This window comes from Oncorhynchus nerka, linkage group LG15 (genome assembly GCF_034236695.1).
Source record: "Oncorhynchus nerka isolate Pitt River linkage group LG15, Oner_Uvic_2.0, whole genome shotgun sequence".
Classification (NCBI taxonomy): Eukaryota; Metazoa; Chordata; class Actinopteri; order Salmoniformes; family Salmonidae; genus Oncorhynchus; species Oncorhynchus nerka.
In genome coordinates, this window is record NC_088410.1 from 36,699,320 (window position 1) to 36,719,976 (window position 20,657).

A 20,657-nucleotide genomic window follows, 5' to 3' on the forward strand; every position below is an offset into this window, starting at 1 on the left:
GCAGAGAAGAATGAAAAAGTTCCCAAATACAGGTGTGCCAAGCTTGTAGCGTCATAGCCAAGATGATCCCAGGCTGTAATCGCTGCCAAAGGTGCTTCAACAAAGTACTGAGTAAAGGGTCTGAATACTTATGTAAATGTGATATTTCCATCTTTTTATGGTTTAATACATTTGCAAAAATGTCTAAAAACCTTGATTGAATCCATTTTAGAATAAGGCTGTAACGTACCAAAATGTGGAAAAAAGTCAAGGGGTCTGAATACTTCCCGAATGCACTGTACCTACCCAGTTCTGTCAGACCTAGGGGCTAGGAGCCTACCTTGGGAATCTTGTTTGCAGCGGGTGAGTCCAGGCCCTGGTCCATGCTGATGGGGAGCTCCGGCTCTCTGTACTGGGCCTTGAGCTTGCCGTAGCGCTGGCTGCAGTGGCGCAGGCTCTTCCTCTGCCATAGCTGCTGCTTGGTCTCACAGTCCTCACCCACCCCGAACCAACCAGCTGCTTGGGCTGTAACTTGGGCTGTACTCCTGGAGGAGGGGGAGGGAGAGAAGTGGGAAAGAGGAGAGAAAGGAGGGAGGGAAAGGAAAGTTGGTGGGAGGAATACAGAAGAAAGAGGGAGAGAGACAGTGAGGTGTAAAAGAGTGAGGGAGGGGAGGAGAGAATACAACTTTCCAAACAGTCATAAAAGAAAATCCCCCACAACATGCCCCCCCCAAAAAAATGTTTGCAAATCCCATTGAACTTCTTCTCCAATGGGGTTTGAGAAGGAGAAGAGGATGCAAGGAGTACACAATTGAGATTCTCTCCCACTGTCTTTTCTTTTTCTCTCTCCCTTCCGTTTCTCTCTGCCGCCATCTGTTAATCTACAGCCTCTTTCCACCCCCCCAACCCCATCAAATCTTCTCATACACTACCTTCCCTTTCTTTTTGCACTCGGCATCTTCCTCCTTTCTCACCCTCACTGCCCCTGAAATCCTCCTATAACCCCTTTCAGCATTTTCTTCTGCCCTCCATTAGTTTCTTCCTCACTTTATTTATTCCCTCTCTCTTCCCACTTCTCACTCTCTCTCCAACCCCACTTACTTGCGTATGCTCTGAGACAGGGAGGTCTGTCTGTGAAAGGCTGCCCTCCTGTCCCCAACAGAGTGACCACCACCACCATCAGCACCACTGTCAGACAGAGGACTGGCCTGCTGCTGGCTCTCACTCTTCTTCAGGGACGAACGCAGGGGCTGGACAGAGGGACAGGGGAAAGAGCAGAGAGTCAGTATACAGGTAGGCTTACTGAGTATTATCCTAGCTCAGAGAGTCAGTATAAAAGGTAGGCTTACTGAGTATTATCCTAGCTCAGAGAGTCAGTATAAAAGGTAGGCTTACTGAGTATTATCCTAGCTCAGAGAGTCAGTATACAGGTAGGCTTACTGAGTATTATCCTAGCTCAGAGAGTCAGTATACAGGTAGGCTTACTGAGTATTATCCTAGCTCAGAGAGTCAGTATAAATGTAGGCTTACTGAGTATTATCCTAGCTCAGAGAGTCAGTATACAGGTAGGCTTACTGAGTATTATCCTAGCTCAGAGAGTCAGTATAAATGTAGGCTTACTGAGTATTATCCTAGCTCAGAGAGTCAGTATAAATGTAGGCTTACTGAGTATTATCCTAGCTCAGAGAGTCAGTATACAGGTAGGCTTACTGAGTATTATCCTAGCTCAGAGAGTCAGTATAAATGTAGGCTTACTGAGTATTATCCTAGCTCAGAGAGCCAGTATACAGGTAGGCTTACTGAGTATTATCCTAGCTCAGAGAGTCAGTATACAGGTAGGCTTACTGAGTATTATCCTAGCTCAGAGAGTCAGTATACAGGTAGGCCTACTGAGTATAATCCTAGCTCAGAGAGTCAGTATAAAAGGTAGGCTTACTGAGTATTATCCTAGCTCAGAGAGCCAGTATACAGGTAGGCTTACTGAGTATTATCCTAGCTCAGAGAGTCAGTATACATGTAGGCTTACTGAGTATTATCCTAGCTCAGAGTCAGTATACAGGTAGGCTTACTGAGTATTATCCTAGCTCAGAGAGTCAGTATAAATGTAGGCTTACTGAGTATTATCCTAGCTCAGAGAGTCAGTATACATGTAGGCTTACTGAGTATTATCCTAGCTCAGAGAGTCAGTATACAGGTAGGCTTACTGAGTATTATCCTAGCTCAGAGAGTCAGTATAAAGGTAGGCTTACTGAGTATTATCCTAGCTCAGAGAGTCAGTATAAATGTAGGCTTACTGAGTATTATCCTAGCTCAGAGAGTCAGTATACATGTAGGCTTACTGAGTATTATCCTAGCTCAGAGAGTCAGTATACAGGTAGGCTTACTGAGTATTATCCTAGCTCAGAGAGTCAGTATAAAGGTAGGCTTACTGAGTATTATCCTAACTCAGAGAGTCAGTATAAAAGGTAGGCTTACTGAGTATTATGCTAGCTCAGAGAGTCAGTATAAAGGTAGGCTTACTGAGTATTATCCTAGCTCAGATAGTCAGTATAAATGTAGGCTTACTGAGTATTATCATAGCTCAGAGAGTCAGTATACAGGTAGGCTTACTGAGTATTATCCTAGCTCAGAGAGTCAGTATAAAGGTAGGCTTACTGAGTATTATCCTAACTCAGAGAGTCAGTATAAAAGGTAGGCTTACTGAGTATTATGCTAGCTCAGAGAGTCAGTATAAAGGTAGGCTTACTGAGTATTATCCTAGCTCAGAGAGTCAGTATAAATGTAGGCTTACTGAGTATTATCCTAGCTCAGATAGTCAGTATAAATGTAGGCTTACTGAGTATTATCCTAGCTCAGAGAGTCAGTATACAGGTAGGCTTACTGAGTATTATCCTAGCTCAGAGAGTCAGTATAAATGTAGGCTTACTGAGTATTATCCTAGCTCAGAGAGTCAGTATAAATGTAGGCTTACTGAGTATTATCCTAGCTCAGAGAGTCAGTATAAAAGGCTGGCTTACTGAGTATTATCCTAGCTCAGAGAGTCAGTATACAGGTAGGCTTACTGAGTATTATCCTAGCTCAGAGAGTCAGTATAAATGTAGGCTTACTGAGTATTATCCTAGCTCAGAGAGTCAGTATAAATGTAGGCTTACTGAGTATTATCCTAGCTCAGAAAGTCAGTATAAATGTAGGCTTACTGAGTATTATCCTAGCTCAGAGAGTCAGTATAAAGGTAGGCTTACTGAGTATTATCCTAGCTCAGAGAGTCAGTATACAGGTAGGCTTACTGAGTATTATCCTAGCTCAGAGAGTCAGTATAAATGTAGGCTTACTGAGTATTATCCTAGCTCAGAGAGTCAGTATAAATGTAGGCTTACTGAGTATTATCCTAGCTCAGAGAGTCAGTATACAGGTAGGCTTACTGAGTATTATCCTAGCTCAGAGAGTCAGTATAAATGTAGGCTTACTGAGTATTATCCTAGCTCAGAGAGCCAGTATACAGGTAGGCTTACTGAGTATTATCCTAGCTCAGAGAGTCAGTATACAGGTAGGCTTACTGAGTATTATCCTAGCTCAGAGAGTCCGTATACAGGTAGGCCTACTGAGTATAATCCTAGCTCAGAGAGTCAGTATAAAAGGTAGGCTTACTGAGTATTATCCTAGCTCAGAGAGCCAGTATACAGGTAGGCTTACTGAGTATTATCCTAGCTCAGAGAGTCAGTATACATGTAGGCTTACTGAGTATTATCCTAGCTCAGAGTCAGTATACAGGTAGGCTTACTGAGTATTATCCTAGCTCAGAGAGTCAGTATAAATGTAGGCTTACTGAGTATTATCCTAGCTCAGAGAGTCAGTATACAGGTAGGCCTACTGAGTATAATTCTAGCTCAGAGAGTCAGTATAAAAGGTAGGCTTACTGAGTATTATCCTAGCTCAGAGAGTCAGTATACATGTAGGCTTACTGAGTATTATCCTAGCTCAGAGAGTCAGTATACAGGTAGGCTTACTGAGTATTATCCTAGCTCAGAGAGTCAGTATAAAGGTAGGCTTACTGAGTATTATCCTAACTCAGAGAGTCAGTATAAAAGGTAGGCTTACTGAGTATTATGCTAGCTCAGAGAGTCAGTATAAAGGTAGGCTTACTGAGTATTATCCTAGCTCAGATAGTCAGTATAAATGTAGGCTTACTGAGTATTATCCTAGCTCAGAGAGTCAGTATACAGGTAGGCTTACTGAGTATTATCCTAGCTCAGAGAGTCAGTATAAAGGTAGGCTTACTGAGTATTATCCTAACTCAGAGAGTCAGTATAAAAGGTAGGCTTACTGAGTATTATGCTAGCTCAGAGAGTCAGTATAAAGGTAGGCTTACTGAGTATTATCCTAGCTCAGAGAGTCAGTATAAATGTAGGCTTACTGAGTATTATCCTAGCTCAGATAGTCAGTATAAATGTAGGCTTACTGAGTATTATCCTAGCTCAGAGAGTCAGTATACAGGTAGGCTTACTGAGTATTATCCTAGCTCAGAGAGTCAGTATAAATGTAGGCTTACTGAGTATTATCCTAGCTCAGAGAGTCAGTATAAATGTAGGCTTACTGAGTATTATCCTAGCTCAGAGAGTCAGTATAAAAGGCTGGCTTACTGAGTATTATCCTAGCTCAGAGAGTCAGTATACAGGTAGGCTTACTGAGTATTATCCTAGCTCAGAGAGTCAGTATAAATGTAGGCTTACTGAGTATTATCCTAGCTCAGAGAGTCAGTATAAATGTAGGCTTACTGAGTATTATCCTAGCTCAGAAAGTCAGTATAAATGTAGGCTTACTGAGTATTATCCTAGCTCAGAGAGTCAGTATAAAGGTAGGCTTACTGAGTATTATCCTAGCTCAGAGAGTCAGTATAAAGGTAGGCTTACTGAGTATTATCCTAGCTCAGAGAGTCAGTATAAATGTAGGCTTACTGAGTATTATCCTAGCTCAGAGAGTCAGTATAAATGTAGGCTTACTGAGTATTATCCTAGCTCAGAGCGTCAGTATAAATGTAGGCTTACTGAGTATTATCCTAGCTCAGAGAGTCAGTATACAGGTAGGCTTACTGAGTATTATCCTAGCTCAGAGAGCCAGTATACAGGTAGACTTACTGAGTATTATCCTAGCTCAGAGAGTCAGTATACAGGTAGGCTTACTGAGTATTATCCTAGCTCAGAGAGTCAGTATACAGGTAGGCTTACTGAGTATTATCCTAGCTCAGAGCGTCAGTATAAATGTAGGCTTACTGAGTATTATCCTAGCTCAGAGAGTCAGTATACAGGTAGGCCTACTGAGTATTATCCTAGCTCAGAGAGTCAGTATAAAGGTAGGCTTAGTGAGTATTATCCTAGCTCAGAGAGTCAGTATAAAAGGTAGGCTTACTGAGTATTATCCTAGCTCAGAGAGTCAGTATAAAGGTAGGCTTACTGAGTATTATCCTAGCTCAGAGAGTCAGTATACCGCAAGCCATGAAAGTAAAGGGTACTTGAAATGGATTGGCTGAATATAGATGGAATTCACACTATCACTGGTATACTACTGGGCTAAATCTTCACTTGTGGTGTGTGAATCATTTGAAGATTGTGTAAATCGTGCATTGTTGTCAATGGAACATTTGGACGGAAATGCGTGTTAAGTGCATGATTGTTGTGTTATGATTCAGTCAACAGCGTTCCATTGACTGTAGTGATTACAACTATCCGGTTTAGCTCACAGAAGTGTAAGAATGGCAAAGTAAGGAGTTATTTTTCTAAGACTGCAGCAAAATGCATAAATCATTTTTTTTTTTACAAACATACGAGTGATACTAGGGAAACACCAGAACATCCTAAAGCTTAATCATTTGTTCCATTGCAATGTTATTTCATTTTGTATTGCATGTTCTTTCAAAGCCCATTCATGTCTTGAAAGGCGACTTGGCTAACGACTTGTGGAGTCAACGTATTGAGTATTGTGAGAGACATGTGAGCTGCCTGTGTGTCAGCCAGCAGGGGGTGTGCTTAGCTAGCCAGCCTGCCACCAGAGGCTCTTTGTTGGGGAAACCCCCTGTGTATTGACAGTGCACACACATACGTTCTCACACATGCACTCTCCCTCACACACTCACCCACCCACCGTCCCCCACACACACCCTCCCTCATCCCGTTCCTACACACCCTCTCTGCAGGCAGACTCCTAACACTGATGACTTTTGACAAGTCATTTTGCAGGGAGTTCTTCATGCGTGATGGAGCAGATTGTTTTGGGCAAAATAACCACTTCATCTGAAGGAGTCCCCTGGGGTGCACCAATCCAGCCAGACAGAGACAGTGAAGAGATGTGAGTTAACCAGGAAAATGGATACATGTACCCAAAAACTAGCTAATGTGACTACATTAGACCAGATTCGCTTCAAATGGCCGTTTAATGGGTATTATAGGGTGGACAAAAATCTGGATTTTGGGGGCAATTTTGTTCAGTTAAAAAAAAAAAAAACTGGCCCTATTTATGAAGCCCAAAATGTAAAGACAGGAATGTTAACAGGGCATATCTCAGCTTTGCTATAGAGTAGCTAGTCATGAGTGACCGTGCAACACTAGCATGAGTGGGGGGGGCTAATTGAGATATGGCTGGCCCAGTGCCCATAGACACTAGCAGCTGTCCCAAATGCCAGACTTCCCCCAATGAAATGACATACTGTATATGAAGGCAAGGAAGATAGTATTCTCCTCTATAGAAAAAAGGTTTTCAGTTGGGGGGCTGAAACTCCCGAATATACTACCAACTGTAAAAGTTTGCTTGCCAATTCTTCCCTTTCCTATTGAAATGGCCTTCATCAGGGCATCAACTGCCATTTTCCAAGTACAGACCATGTTTCCATAAAGAGGGGTCAAATGGAAAGATCAGGTCAAAGGGGTACCTGCTTGACCGTTTCATCTCCCTCTTCAACCCTCTCTTCTTCCTCTGGCGCAGGGATGGCTATGACCAGGCTGGGCGGCTTCTTGCTCTTCAACCGGCTGTCTGATTGGCTGCCGTTAGGTGGTGGCTCCCCCCCTTCCTGTGACGCCATCCTATCTGAGTTCTGAGGGCAAACGAAAGTCAAATTGATTAATGGCATGTTTGAGATGGAATCTTCAAACTTGCATTTCTGATTTCTTTCTTCCCTCTAAAAGAGATGTGAAACCAGCTGTGACCCTTTCTTTCCTCACTCATGTCACCTCTATTTCTCAGTAGCCTTCAACTTCCACTTTCATTCTCAACTTGCGCAAATGTGGTTCCATTTACAAAGACAAGACTGACCTACTCAGACACGTCCTACTGAAAAGACAAACAACACCGACAGGCACTTTGAACCATTCAGGAACTATCTGAAGTAGCTACTTTAACAAACATATTAGCCAAATGACAAATTACTAGAGGAACTCCTATCTGCAAACAAGAAGTACACATTGCCCTGCTGAAATAACCTTTCACATGTGAAGAGGGAAGGGAAACCACTGGATTTGAATACCACCCTTTTTGTTGAAGCGTCATTTTCCATGTAAAAGATAAACCATAAAAAACAAAAGTAGCCCGCCACAGCACACACGAATGCAGCTCACTCTAACTCCAGCGGTCCCAACACCATAAAACACAATACATGGACATCTCCATCTAACTTTCCTCAGAACCCTACAGATGTAGGCTAAACAATATATACTGTACGTGCGCATTGGGCAATGCTACTGTGTCTTAAATACACACGCTATATGTAGACTGGGTCAGTGGGTCAAGCTGGAAAGAAATCCTAATAGATAACTCCGTCACAACAGAGGCATAACCCGAGTCTCATTCCCCAGGGTAGCGTTCATTAGACACCAAACAGGGAGGGACTACCAGGTTTAGGCCAATAAGAAACACTCATTCTTGTTTTCTGTTGCAAAGCGTTTTCCTTTTCCGTGCCCTAATGAACAAGACCCAGCAATGTGAGGGAATAGGAGCCTGGCCAAGCCCCACTCTTGGGTAACAGTCGCTGACCGGCACAACGTAAACAATATCCATATTACTGGGGCCCAGTAGGTCCCAAGAGAGAAACCTGCCTTTTCCACGACATACATAACAATATCTATTGAAGGAAATCATTGACTGCCTGCCCAAGCAGATATGCATTAGAAAAACAGCAGGTGTTTTTTCCATGTTAGTTTGATGCGATCCTGGACGAGACCCCATAAATCAGTTACATTAGCAACCCTGTGCGTTAGCAACCCTTCTATGCAATTTAGTAACGTCACACAAAACACTTGTCGGTCTACTAGTAGCATCATTCTTACTTGACATGCAGTTACTTAAAGGGTTCTCGTGGGCTGCTACACTGAATGACTTAGCAATAGGTTTTCTGTAGGGGCGGTGACCTCGTCTGTAGGACGCCAGCCAGGCATTGGATAGAAGCATCGTGGTAGGAGCTTGAATGAACGCATGGCATCAGGTTAAGTTGAGACTGAGGTGACTGAGACAATAGCTTGTTACTTGGCAGTGCTAGTGGGGGTGTAGGCTGCAACATGTCATTCATAGAAAGCACCCACTGGGACACTTTGTTTTACAGAGAGAGAGAAAGAGAGATATCGCTAGCATTAAAATTCTATCTACATATACTCCCCTACGTATTTATTTGGTATACATATACTGCCAAGCCATGTGCGCAGGAAGACCATTCATGAAGTGTTTACATACAGTACCACCATGCAACAACTATCTCTGAAAGCCACCCCGAGTCCCTCATCTCTAAATGAGATGCTACTTGAGGACCAAAATAAGTCAACTTTTGTGTTTACCCTCGATGATTCTTAAATCAAGTGCATCATTGTGTAGGTGTACCTTTAAATGATCAAATAAACTAAAACTCAACTAAAAAGACATTCAGTATCAGTGCATACATAGGCAAACCTTCCTTATCTGCTCAAGGCCACAACCATAATCATGCCTTCCTGTCCCCAGCTTCAAGTCTCCATTAGAAATCATCATCGGCCTCTGGACCCACTCGGAGCTCAATTAGTCCTCACTCTTCAGTTTTTTTTTTTAACTGTGTCATTGTATATTTCCATAGGCAAGTGCAGGCAAGATTGCAATATTCCTATAGCGGTATTCTCCCTGGCCATACGTGTCCATTATAGATCTAGTCAAGGTCTTGAAGCCTTGGAGTTGCGATACATCGATAGGAAAAAAAGGGCCTTGGTGTCAGCGTCAAGGAAATCGGACACCATTCAAGTCAATGGCAATCAAATCTGTGGCTGTGGGAGCAGAATAGTACGGAGAGTGGTTGGGGGATGGGAGAACTCTTATATGTTCCTATGGGACCCGGGTCAGGCCCACACCCTCACACATAATGAAATATCCAAGGCTTTCACTAATGGAGGGGTTTTAACAGTGTGGTGCCGTGCTTTAGTGGCAGACACTTACAAACCGCACAGTCTGTCAATGTGGAGAACGCTTTTATCGTTTCCATCGGGAGACTGTCAAGGAGTGAGTCAGGGTGTTGTTGTTTTGATAGAGTGGAGAAAGAGAGATCAGTCTCATTGTTGATATTGTCTCATTGGGAGTCTCATTCTAAATGCACGGGCCTACGGAAATAATATTCTGCTGGTCTGTAATCTGCATACTTGATTGCCTATCTTTATGTATATCCTTGTGATATTAATCCTATATCTTCATCCATATCTTAACAATTATAAGTCAATCAGTATCAATAGCATCCATAACAGATAATATAGGGTGGGGAACCAGGATAGCCAAAACTCAAAGGGCTTTGAAATTGCTCACTGAGTTACCCCGTTGATGACAAAGGGTTTTGCTCCATGAATTAGACCCATACATACCTATGTGACTGCTAGCATGAACAACAGTCAACACCTATTCTAAGCCAATAAGATAACAATAGCCTGGTTGTCTTGCCAACATATCTTGGACAGGATAACAATAGGTCAATGACCTGCGATGTGGGTTGGCTTTTCTATAAAATTGTGGCGTCAGTTTTTTCCCCCTCCACAGCCAAAATACATTTCAGATTCCCGAGCAACATAGAGGTGATTTACAGGCACTACTGGAACATTGCACATCATCATCTTCAGTCCCCCAGGGAAAACACAGCTCCAGGACTTTGATTTCCTCACAGGGGGGGGACTTTTGTGTTGTTGTACATTCAGATGACTGAACGTGTAGCCAATCATTAAAGAGGGAGAGTGAAAAACATAGTAACTACTAGCTGGTGGAATAAGGGTATGTTTCCAATGATCAATACTGAACATTTCTGATAATTATTAACTTAGTCCAGAGGGAGTCTAACTCACACGGTAGTCTGGGAACAGCAGTGACAACACAGCCCAAGGCTTCCACACTAACTCCCAGCACACGGAGCACAGTACTGTAGATTGTTAGTTCCCAGTCTCTCACTCTCTCTCTGCCAATCAAATATCCTAAGTGAGTGAGAACTCAGTGTCACAGTAGTCTTGGAAGAGAAACTGTGACAACACAGCTCATGATGATAGACATTGAGTGTACAAAACATTAAGAATACCTTCCTAATATTGAGTTGCACCCCCCACCCCTTTTGTCCTCAGAACAGCCTCAATTCGTTGGGGCATGGACTCCACTAGGACGCTGACCCACGTTGACTCCAATACTTCCCACAGTTGGGTGGTGGACCATTCTTGATACACACAGAAACTGTTGATTGTGAAAAACCCAGCAGTGTTGCTGTTCTTGGCACAAACCGGTGCGCCTAGCACCTACTACCATACCACACTAAAAATCTTTGTATTTCCCATTCACCCTCTGAATGACACACATACACAATCCATGTCTCAAGGCTTTAAAATCATTTTTTTGACCTGTCTCCTCCCCTTCATCTACACTGATTGAAGTGCATTTAACAAATGACATCAATAAGGGATCATAGCTTTCACCTGGTCAGTCGGTCATGGAAAGAGCAGGTGTTCTTAATGTTTTGTACACACTAATTTCAAGTCCCAACCCAGTCACACATCTCAGTAGTGAGTCACAAACGTGTAGTGACATACCCAGGGTGACAACCAGTGCTCCTATCACATGACTAATATAGCACTAGCTCCCACACTCAGTCTCTCTCTCTCTCCACCCGCTCTCTGTGTACTTCAAGCCACTCAAGAAATCTAAACTATTGGGGCCAGTGTTGAGAGTGGGGCTCTTGAAGATGTCATGACTGCGAGCAGGGTCCTTTTCATTAGGACACACACCAGAATACATTTAGCAACTGAAAACTAAAATGACAGTTTCTTATAGGACAAGCACCAGGTAGTTCCTCCCTGTTTCAGTCTGGTTTCTTTTGTTTGGTGCCTACTGAACATGACCCTGGCCTTAAGTCATTAGCGTCAATGCTACATTTCCATACTTGGTGTTTGGTGCCACTGTGTGTTCCTGTACAAGTGTGTGCGAGTGTGTGTCCTCCTGCGAAAGTGCGTTACTGTCACTAAGCCACTATAGCCCACAGAGTGCTGCTGTTGCATGTTAGCATGACGCCAAGCACAACTGCTACCTCACACCATAGCCCTGGACACAGGCAGACAGGAATGTGCTGGTTCAGAAATGCCTAGGTTTGGTTGCCCCCGGTGATAGCTAGTTACAGTTAGAAGTGGTAATGGCCTAGACCCCAGTTCCCAAACATAGACAAAGGCAAGGGCAGTCGGTGTCATGTTTCACTTTCTGTCATAGGATTCAATGTTGAACATGTCAACCCAAGTGCAGTATAGCCCGGGTGAGTTGATCTACAGTACCAGTCAAAAGTTGACACACCTTCTCATTCCAGGGTTTTTCTTTATCTGTGCTATCAAAACTATGAATTAACACACATGAAATCATGTAGTATCCAAAAAAGTGTCAAAACATATTTTAGATTCTTCAAAGTAGCCACCCTTTGTCTTGATGACAGCTTTGCACACGCTTTGCAATTCTCTCAACCAGCTTCATGACTTAGTCACCTGGAATGCATTTCAGTTAACAGGTGTGCATTGTTAAAAGTTCATTTGTGGAATTTCTTTCCTTCTTTATCAGTTTGAGCCAATCAGTTGTGTTGTGACAAGATAGGGGTGGTATACAGAAGATAGCCCTATTTGGTAAAAGACCAAGCCCAAATTATGGCAAAAACAGGTCAAATAAGCAAAGAGAAACAACAGTCCATCATTACTTTAAGCCATGAAGGTCAGTCACTGCTGAAAATTTCAAGAACTTTGGAAGTTTCTTCAAGTGCAGTCGCAAAAACCATCAAGCACTATGATGAAACAGGCTCTCATGCGGACCGCCACAGGAAAGGAAGACCAAGAGTTACCAGCCTCAGATTGCAGCCCAAATAAATGCTTCACAGAGCTCAAGTAACAGACATCTCAACATCAACTGTTCAGAGGAGACTGCGTCAATCAGGCCTTCATGTTCAAATTGCTGCAAAGAAACAACTACTAAAGGACACCAATAATAAGAAGAGACTTGCTTGGGCCAAAAAACATGTGCAATGAACATTAGACCGGTGGAAATCGGTCCATTGCTCTGATGAGTCCAAATGTGAGATTTTTGGTTCCAACCACCGTGTCTTTGTGAGACGCAGAGTAGGTGAACGGATGATCTCTGCATGTGTGGTTCCCACCGTGAAGCATGGAGGAGGTGTGATGGTGCTTTGCTGGTGACACGGTCAATGATTTATTTAGAATTCAAGGCACATTTAACCAGCATGGCTACCAGAGCACTCTGCAGCAATACGCCATCCCATCTGGTTTGCTCTTAGTGGGACCATCATTTGTTTTTTGTAACAGGACAATGACCCAAAACACACCTCCAGGCTGTGTAAAAGCTATTTGGAGGAAAGTGATGGTGCTGCATCAGATGACCTGGCCTCCATAATCACCCGACCTCAACCCAATTGAGATGAGTTGGATTGCAGAGTGAAGGAAAAGCAGCCAACAAGTGCTCAGCAACTCCTTCAAGACCGTTGGAAAAGTATTCCTCATTAAGCTGGTTGAGAGAATGCCAAGAGTGTGCAAAGCTGTCATCAAGGCAAAGGGTGGCCACTTCAAAGAATCTCAAAATATACAATATATTTTGATTTGTTTAACACTTTTTTGGTTACTACATGATTCAATATGTTTTGTTTCAGCGTTTTGATGTCTTCACTATTATTCTACAATGTAGAAAATAGTAAATATAAAGAAAAACCATTGAATGAGTAGGTGTGTCCTAACCTTTGACTTGCACTGTACATGGCTACATGCTTAAGTGCGTCAACTGCCAATTAACCTTCCTTTGTGTTCTACGCGAACACTCTCTAAGACTAGATACCAGGAGTTTCACTTGTTGCTGTGAAATACATGACAACATCCACTGAAGAATATAGTGTAGCTTCAATGGCATCTTGTGCAGAGCTGTACAGTACAGATGCTCAGCATTCTCAGTTGTACAATGCATCCAACATTCTACATCACTGCTTCAATGTGAACACGAACTCCTGACACACAATGTATACATTTCAAAGTGCACAGCTGTTTCAAACAAATAACATAAATGAAACCAGTTAAATACCGTATCACCACATATTTTCTCAATTGACATAATTGTCACACATTTGGAGCTGTGGAACAGCATTCACATGTACTGCTCGACTCGCCTCCAGAAACGGGCGTTGCCTGACGATCCGTCTCTGTTATCTCCAACCACTCACAGCAGGTCGAAAGAGTAATCATCCTTCAGATGACTGCCTCATCACCACATCCTGTGACCAGCAACATCTTCTCTACCACCCTGATTAATGCAACCTGAAAGAGCATTTGAACCACAAGTCAGAACCTAAACTCTGCAAAAAAAATAAACGTCCTTTCACTGTCAATCGCGTTTATTTTCAGCAAACTTACCATGTGTAAATAGTTGTATGAACATAAGATTCAAACACTGAGACATAAACTGAAAAAGTTCCACAGACGTGACTAACAGAAATTGAATAATGAGTCCCTGAACAAAGGGGGGGTCAAAATCAAAAGTAAGTCAGTATCTGTGAATATTGAAGACTCATGTTAAAGGAACCACCAGCTTTCATGCGTTCTCATGTTCTGAGCAAGGAACTTAAACATTAGCGTTTATACATGGCACATATTGCACTTTTACTTTCTTCAACACTGTTTTTGCATTATTTAAACCAAATTGAACATGTTTCATTATTTATTTGAGACTAAATTGATTTTATTTATGTAGTATATTAAGTTAAAATAAAAGTGTTCATTGTTAGCCTCCCGGGTGGCGCAGTGGTACTCCCGGGTGGCGCTGTACTGCAGCGCCAGCTGTGCCATCAGAGTCCCTGGGTTCGCGCCCAGGCTCTGTCGTAACTGGCCGCGACCGGGAGGTCCGTGGGGCGATGCACAATTGGCCTAGCGTCGCCCGGGTTAGGGAGGGCTTGGTCGGTAGGGGTGTCCTTGTCTCATCGCGCACCAGCGACTCCTGTGGCGGGCTGGGCGCAGTGCGCGCTAGCCAAGGTGGCCAGGTGCACGGTGTTTCCTCCGGCGCATTGGTGCGGCTGGCTTCTGGGTTGGATGCGCACTGTGTTAAGAAGCAGTGCGGCTTGGTTGGGTTGTGTATCGGAGGACGCATGACTTTCAACCTTCGTCTCTCCCGAGCCCGTACGGGAGTTGTAGCGATGAGACAAGATAGTAGCTACTACAACAATTGGATACCACGAAATTGGGGAGAAAAATGGGTAAAATTTAAAAAATTAAATAAAATTAAAAAGTGTTCATTGTTCATTCAGTATGTTGAAATATATATATAAAAAAATATGAAAAATAAAATAAAAATTTATTTATTTTAAAATCACCCGATTAATTGGTATCGACTTTTTTTGGTCCTCCAGTAATTGGTATCGGTTTTGAAAAATCATTAATCGGTTGACCTCTAGTAATGACATTGCTCAAAGGGTTAGTTCTTTCCTTGTGATCAAATAGTTGAAGAAGTTTTGTTGAAAAACACAGTAGTATGGCAGGTCATCTGAACTCAAAGCTATGAGACACTCTGTCAATTTAAGCAATTGAAAGCTTCTCAGAGAAACTAGAGAATTCTTGTGAGAGATTCGTCACAGTATTCTTGGTTAGTGTTCTACTGTAGCTGGAGGGGAAATGTGTATTCCATAACAAACCGAATCTGCACTTCCCAGAGCATGCATGCAGGTCCAAACATGCATGGCAGAAAGCTTACCACAAGTATCACAGCTCCAACACCCCTAGCTGCCTTCAAGGGCCGTGAATGTTTTGAATACAGACACCAAACTCAACAGGGCTACCTTTCAAACAAGATCCAACATGGACAGTGCTGATATTTTCCAGTTACACGGCATGTCATGCATTTTGGCTTGTCGTGGGTGTAACCACATTAGAGAGCAGTACAGCACAAGAAGGAAGTCAGCCAGCTAGACAGCCAGCCTCCAGCCTGTGGAATGAGTCTATGGCTCACTCAGAGGATGAGAGCGATCTGAAGAAGACTCAGCGGGATACTACGAATCTGTGACACACATTACGCCAATATTCACAGAGATTTTAAGTCAGATCCCTTTCTGGATCAGCACACATCGATTAGAAAATGGATGAAGATTTGAACTTCTGATGCTCTGATGTTTATGAGAATCAAAGTTAATATGTCGAAGTGCCACTACCAGAGCAGCCTTGCGTCCTTTCAGGTTGAGGTTTAGGTCCTTTTCCTATGTCGTGTCGAAGCAAAAGTTGATGTGTCAGACAGTATGGAAGCTGAATTTGCATATGTTGTCATTACCATGACGTAGCAGGAAAAAAAATCCAATTGTCATTACCATGAAGTAGCGGGAAAAAATCCCAGTGAGCCCAGAGATACTATTGGGAAGAGGCATGTCCCTAAGAGAGACTCAAGGCTCTGCTTTCTGACAAGCATGTTGTGGCACAACAGCTGAGAACTGGAGCTGAAACCTAGGAGGGGCAGGGGGATTGCAAGCATGACTCAATAGAATCCAATGGGGAGGAAAGACAGAATGGACGACTGTAGGCCTGAATGGTCATTATCCAGTTTCCATCCAACCATTTCATGCTGATTTAATTACCTGGCGCATGGGGGGAAAAAAGTCACGACCGGGCTGATGGAAACAGGAAATGGCAGGACAATTTTATAAATGTCGACAAACAATTTGTTCGTTCTACATGGTCTAGGATCTTTTTGTGTCTGTAAAATGTATTATGCTAGCAATGGCTGTGGAAACACCTTCATGATCAAATATTATATAAATGACAAGGTAGGGGTGGTATACAGAAGAAAGTCCTATTTGGTAAAAGACAAAGTGTAAATAATGGCAAGAACAGTTCAAATAAGCAAAGAGAAATGACAGGCCATCATTAATTTAAGACATGAAGGTCAGTCAATCCAGAATATTAAGAATTTTCAAAGTTTCTTCAAGTGTAGTCGCAAAAAAACATCAAGCACTATAATGAAACTGGCTCGCATAAGGACCGCCACAGGAATGGAAGACACAGAGTTACCTCTGCTACAGAGGATAAGTTCATTAGAGAGTTACCAGCCTCAGAAACTGCAGCTCAAATAAATGCTTCGCAGAGGTCAAGTAACAGACACATCTCAACATCAACTGTTCAGAGGAGACTGTGTGCATCAGGCCGTCATGGTCGAATTGCTGCAAAGAAACCACTACTAAAGAACACCAATAAGAAGAGACTTGCTTGGGCCAAGAAACACGAGCAATGGACATTAGACCGGTGAAAGTCTGTCCTTTGGTCTGACGAATCCAAATGTGAGATTTTTGGTTCCAACCGCCATGTCTTTGTGAGATGCAGAGTAGGTGAACAGATGATCTCAGCATGTGTGGTTCCCACCGTGAAGCATGGAGGAGGTGGTGTGATGGTGCTTTGCTGGTGACACGGTCAGTGATTTATTTAGAATTCAAGGCACACTTAACCAGCATGGCTACCAGAGCATTCTGCAGCGATATGGCATACCATCATCTGTTTTGCTCTTAGTGGGACTATAATTTGCTTTTCAACAGGACAATGACCCAAAACACATCTCCAGGCTGTGTAAGGGCTATTTGACCAAGGAGAGTGATTGAGTAGTGCATAAGATGACCTGGCCTCCACAATCACCCGACCTCGACCAAATTGAGATGGTTTGGAATGAGTGAAGGAAAGGCAGCCAACAAGTGCTCAGCATATGTGGGAACTCCTTCAAGACTGTTGGAAAAGCATTCCTCATAAAGCTGGTTGAGAGAGGCTGCTGCCTATATACAGACTTGAAATCACTGGCCACTCTATACCGCTCTGACATTGCTCGTCCATATATTCTTAATTACATTCCTTGATTTGTGTATATGTTGTGACATTTGTTTATATTACTTGTTAGACATTACTGCACTGTCAGAGCTAGAAATACAAACATTTGAGAATGCCAAGAGAGTGCAAAGCTGTCATCAAGACAAAGGGTGGCTACTTTGAAGAATATAAAATATATTTTGATTTGTTTAACACTTTTTTGGTTACCACATGATATTTGATAGTTTTGATGTCTTCACTATTATTCTACAATGTAGAAATTAAGAAAAACCCTTGAATGAGTAGGTGTCCAAACTTTGGACTGGTACTGTACACACACACACACACATTAGGAAAGTATTCACACTGACCTTTTCCACATTTTGTTCCAACATTCTGAAATGGATTAAATAGTGTTTTTCCCAAATTAATCTACACACAATACCCCATAATGACAAAGCAAAGAGAAGTTTTTAGAATTTATTAAGAAGAAGAAACTGAAAAATTACAATTACTTATGTATTCAGACCCTTTACTCAGTATTTTGTGGAAGCAACTTTGGCAGCATATAGCCTGGAGTCTTCTTGGGTATGACGCGAACATCTTGGCACACCTGTATTTGGGGAGTTTGTCCCATTCTTCTCTGCAGATCCTCTCAAGCTCTGTCAGGTTGGATGGGTGCGTCGCTGCACAGCTACTGGTCTCTCCAGAGATGTTTGATCGGGCTTCAAGTTTGGGCTCTGGCTGGGCCACTCAAGGACTTGTCCCAAAGCCACTCCTGCGTTGTCCTGGCTGTGTGCTTAGGGCTGTTGTCCTGTTGGAAGGTGAACCTTTACCACAGTCCGAGGTCCTGAGCAGGTTTTCATCAAAGATCTCTCTGTACTTTACTCTATTCTTTGCCTCAATCCTGACTAGTCTCCCAGTCCCTGCCGATGAAAAACATCCCCACAACATGATGCTGCCACCACCATGCTTCACCGTGGGGATGGTGCCAGGTTTCCTCCAGACATGACGCTGGGCATTCAGGCCAAAGAGTTCAATCTTTAGTTTCATCAGACCAGAGAATCTTCTTTCTCATGGTCTGAGAGTCTTTAGGTGCCTTTTGGCAAACTCCAAGCGGGCTGACATGTACCTTTTACTGAGGAGTGATTGGCCTGATTAGTGGAGTGCTGCAGAGATGGGAGAACCTTCCAGAAGGACTACCATCTCCACAGATGAACCCTGTAGCTCTGTCAGAGTGACCATTGGGTTCATGGTCACCTCCCTATCCAAGGCCCTTCTCCCCCAATTGCTCAGTTTGGCCGGCCAGCCAGCTCTTGGAAGAATATTGGTGGTTCCAAACTTCTTCCATGTAAGAATGATGGAGGCCACTGTGTTCTTGGGGACCTTCGATGCTGCAAACATTTTTTGGTACCCTTCCCCAGATCTGTGCCTCAACACAATCTTGTCTCGGAGCTCTACGGACAATTCCTTCAACCTCATGGCTTGGTTTTTGCTCAGACTTGCACTGTCAATTGTGGGACCTTATATAGACAGGTGTGCACCTTGAATTTACCACAGGTGAACTCCAATCAAGTTGTAGAAACATCTCAAGGATGATCAATGAAACAGGATGCACCTGATCTCAATCTTGAGTCTCATAGCAAAGGGCGTGAATACTTATGTAAATAAGGTATGTTTTTATTTTATACATTTGCAAAATGTTCTAAAAACCTGTTTTGGCTTTGTCATTATGGCTTATTGCGTGTAGATTTACGAGGAAAATGTTTTATTTAATCAATTTCAGAATAAGATTGTAACGTAACAAAATGTGGAAAAAGTCAAGGGGTCTGCATACTTTCCGAATGCACTGCATTTAAATAACCATCATAACGAAGTAAACCTGGAATTACACAATGATATGTTGTGTGGTCCTCCCACTATGACTCAGGAAAGCACACAGTTTATTAGGCTACCGATTAAATACTGTAAATTACTGAACTTCACAAGGTGGTGAAAGTGCACCAACTACCATCTCTGAGCTCGATGCTCCTTTTCAATAAATATCAACTGTCTTATATTGATGACAAGATGATCTATGCTTGGCTGCCGTTTAACAGATAAAAATAATCTTGCTCTGATCCATAATAATCTCATCATGTAGGTAGCCTACCTGCACTGTATGAACAAGCTGTTGGCTAGAGCACACAAGCCAAGACCAGAGTGGGTAACATAACGCAACAGTTTGTGTCAAAACCATCAGTAGAGTTGAATATGCGATGGTCTTTTTATATCGGCACATGGGAATTTGACCGCAAAAGTCACATTTTTATCCTCAATAAGTCTGTTGGATGGAAACATCTCTGGTGGTATTTTTATGCAGATTTTATAATATTTGCATTCAAATCTGTCGCCAATTGGATGAAAACCTAGCTATTGTATCACTTCTAAATGTTTGCTCATCTGGAATACCAACCTCCTTTCTGATTCTCAGTCCAGTCAACCATGACCATTTTACTTTTTCTGTTTTCCTACGGCGTCAACCTGCAACCTAGGCATTTGCATAGGTTCCACTTCGCTCTCCTACATACACCTTGTTATCTTGACAGCAGGTGCACTTGTGGTGTAACAGAACTAACAGTTCAAGACTACTGATGCAGCTGTTGTGGGTGTGGTTGCTTAACAACATTCCATTCTTTGTTCCCAGTGAAATGCACTGCAGTATGCATAATTCAAAGGAAGATATCTAAGACTCCATTGTTTGAAACATGAATGAATAAAAGAGCACTAATGATACAGACATTTCAAAGAAAGCCTGCCTTACTGGGGAATGGATTGTATATTGTAGGACTATCTTGAACTACTTATCTGCAGATTTCTACCCGTTTCTCAGCCCTGCAACAACGGTTGATATAAACTAATGCTATACCAATCATTTCAGACTGGATTAAAATGATATTTTAGCCTTTACATAAAGATATAATACTCATCACATTACTTTCTCACCATTTAACCCTATAAAGAAATGTTAACTCATGTACATTAATCTAACAGTTCAGTCAGTGACTGTGGCAAACATCTATCGAACGGCATGTTTGCGTATTCATATCATAACTTCGGCCACAAGTAAATTATGTAGCAGCTATTTCACAATGTTGACCTGCATACTCACAGTGAGTGAGAGCCTGTATAATTGAGCAACTTGTTGCCTGGTCCATCCAGCACAAAGTGGGTTTGAACAAGTAGCCTACACTACTAGGCTACGTGTACATGAACTAAAGCTTTGTGACATTTCATGTATACATTATATACATTTTATTTTTTAAACAGGTCAACAAAATTGTTTCCTTTCCGAATAATCAAAAACAAAACGATACT

General features: G+C 42.5%; 1 protein-coding gene across 1 annotated transcript in view; it reads right to left on the minus strand.

The window, feature by feature from the left end:
* LOC115142595 (inactive rhomboid protein 2) overlaps positions 1–20,657 on the minus strand; it is a 49,507-nt gene that overhangs the window by 28,265 nt on the left and 585 nt on the right. The window contains exons 2-4 of the mRNA XM_029682168.2: positions 6,902–7,063; positions 1,081–1,229; positions 320–524 (exon numbers count right to left, since the gene is read on the minus strand). Of these exons, the coding sequence (XP_029538028.2) occupies positions 320–524; positions 1,081–1,229; positions 6,902–7,051 (504 nt within the window). The 5' untranslated portion in view covers positions 7,052–7,063. The remainder of the gene's footprint in view (positions 1–319; positions 525–1,080; positions 1,230–6,901; positions 7,064–20,657) is intronic.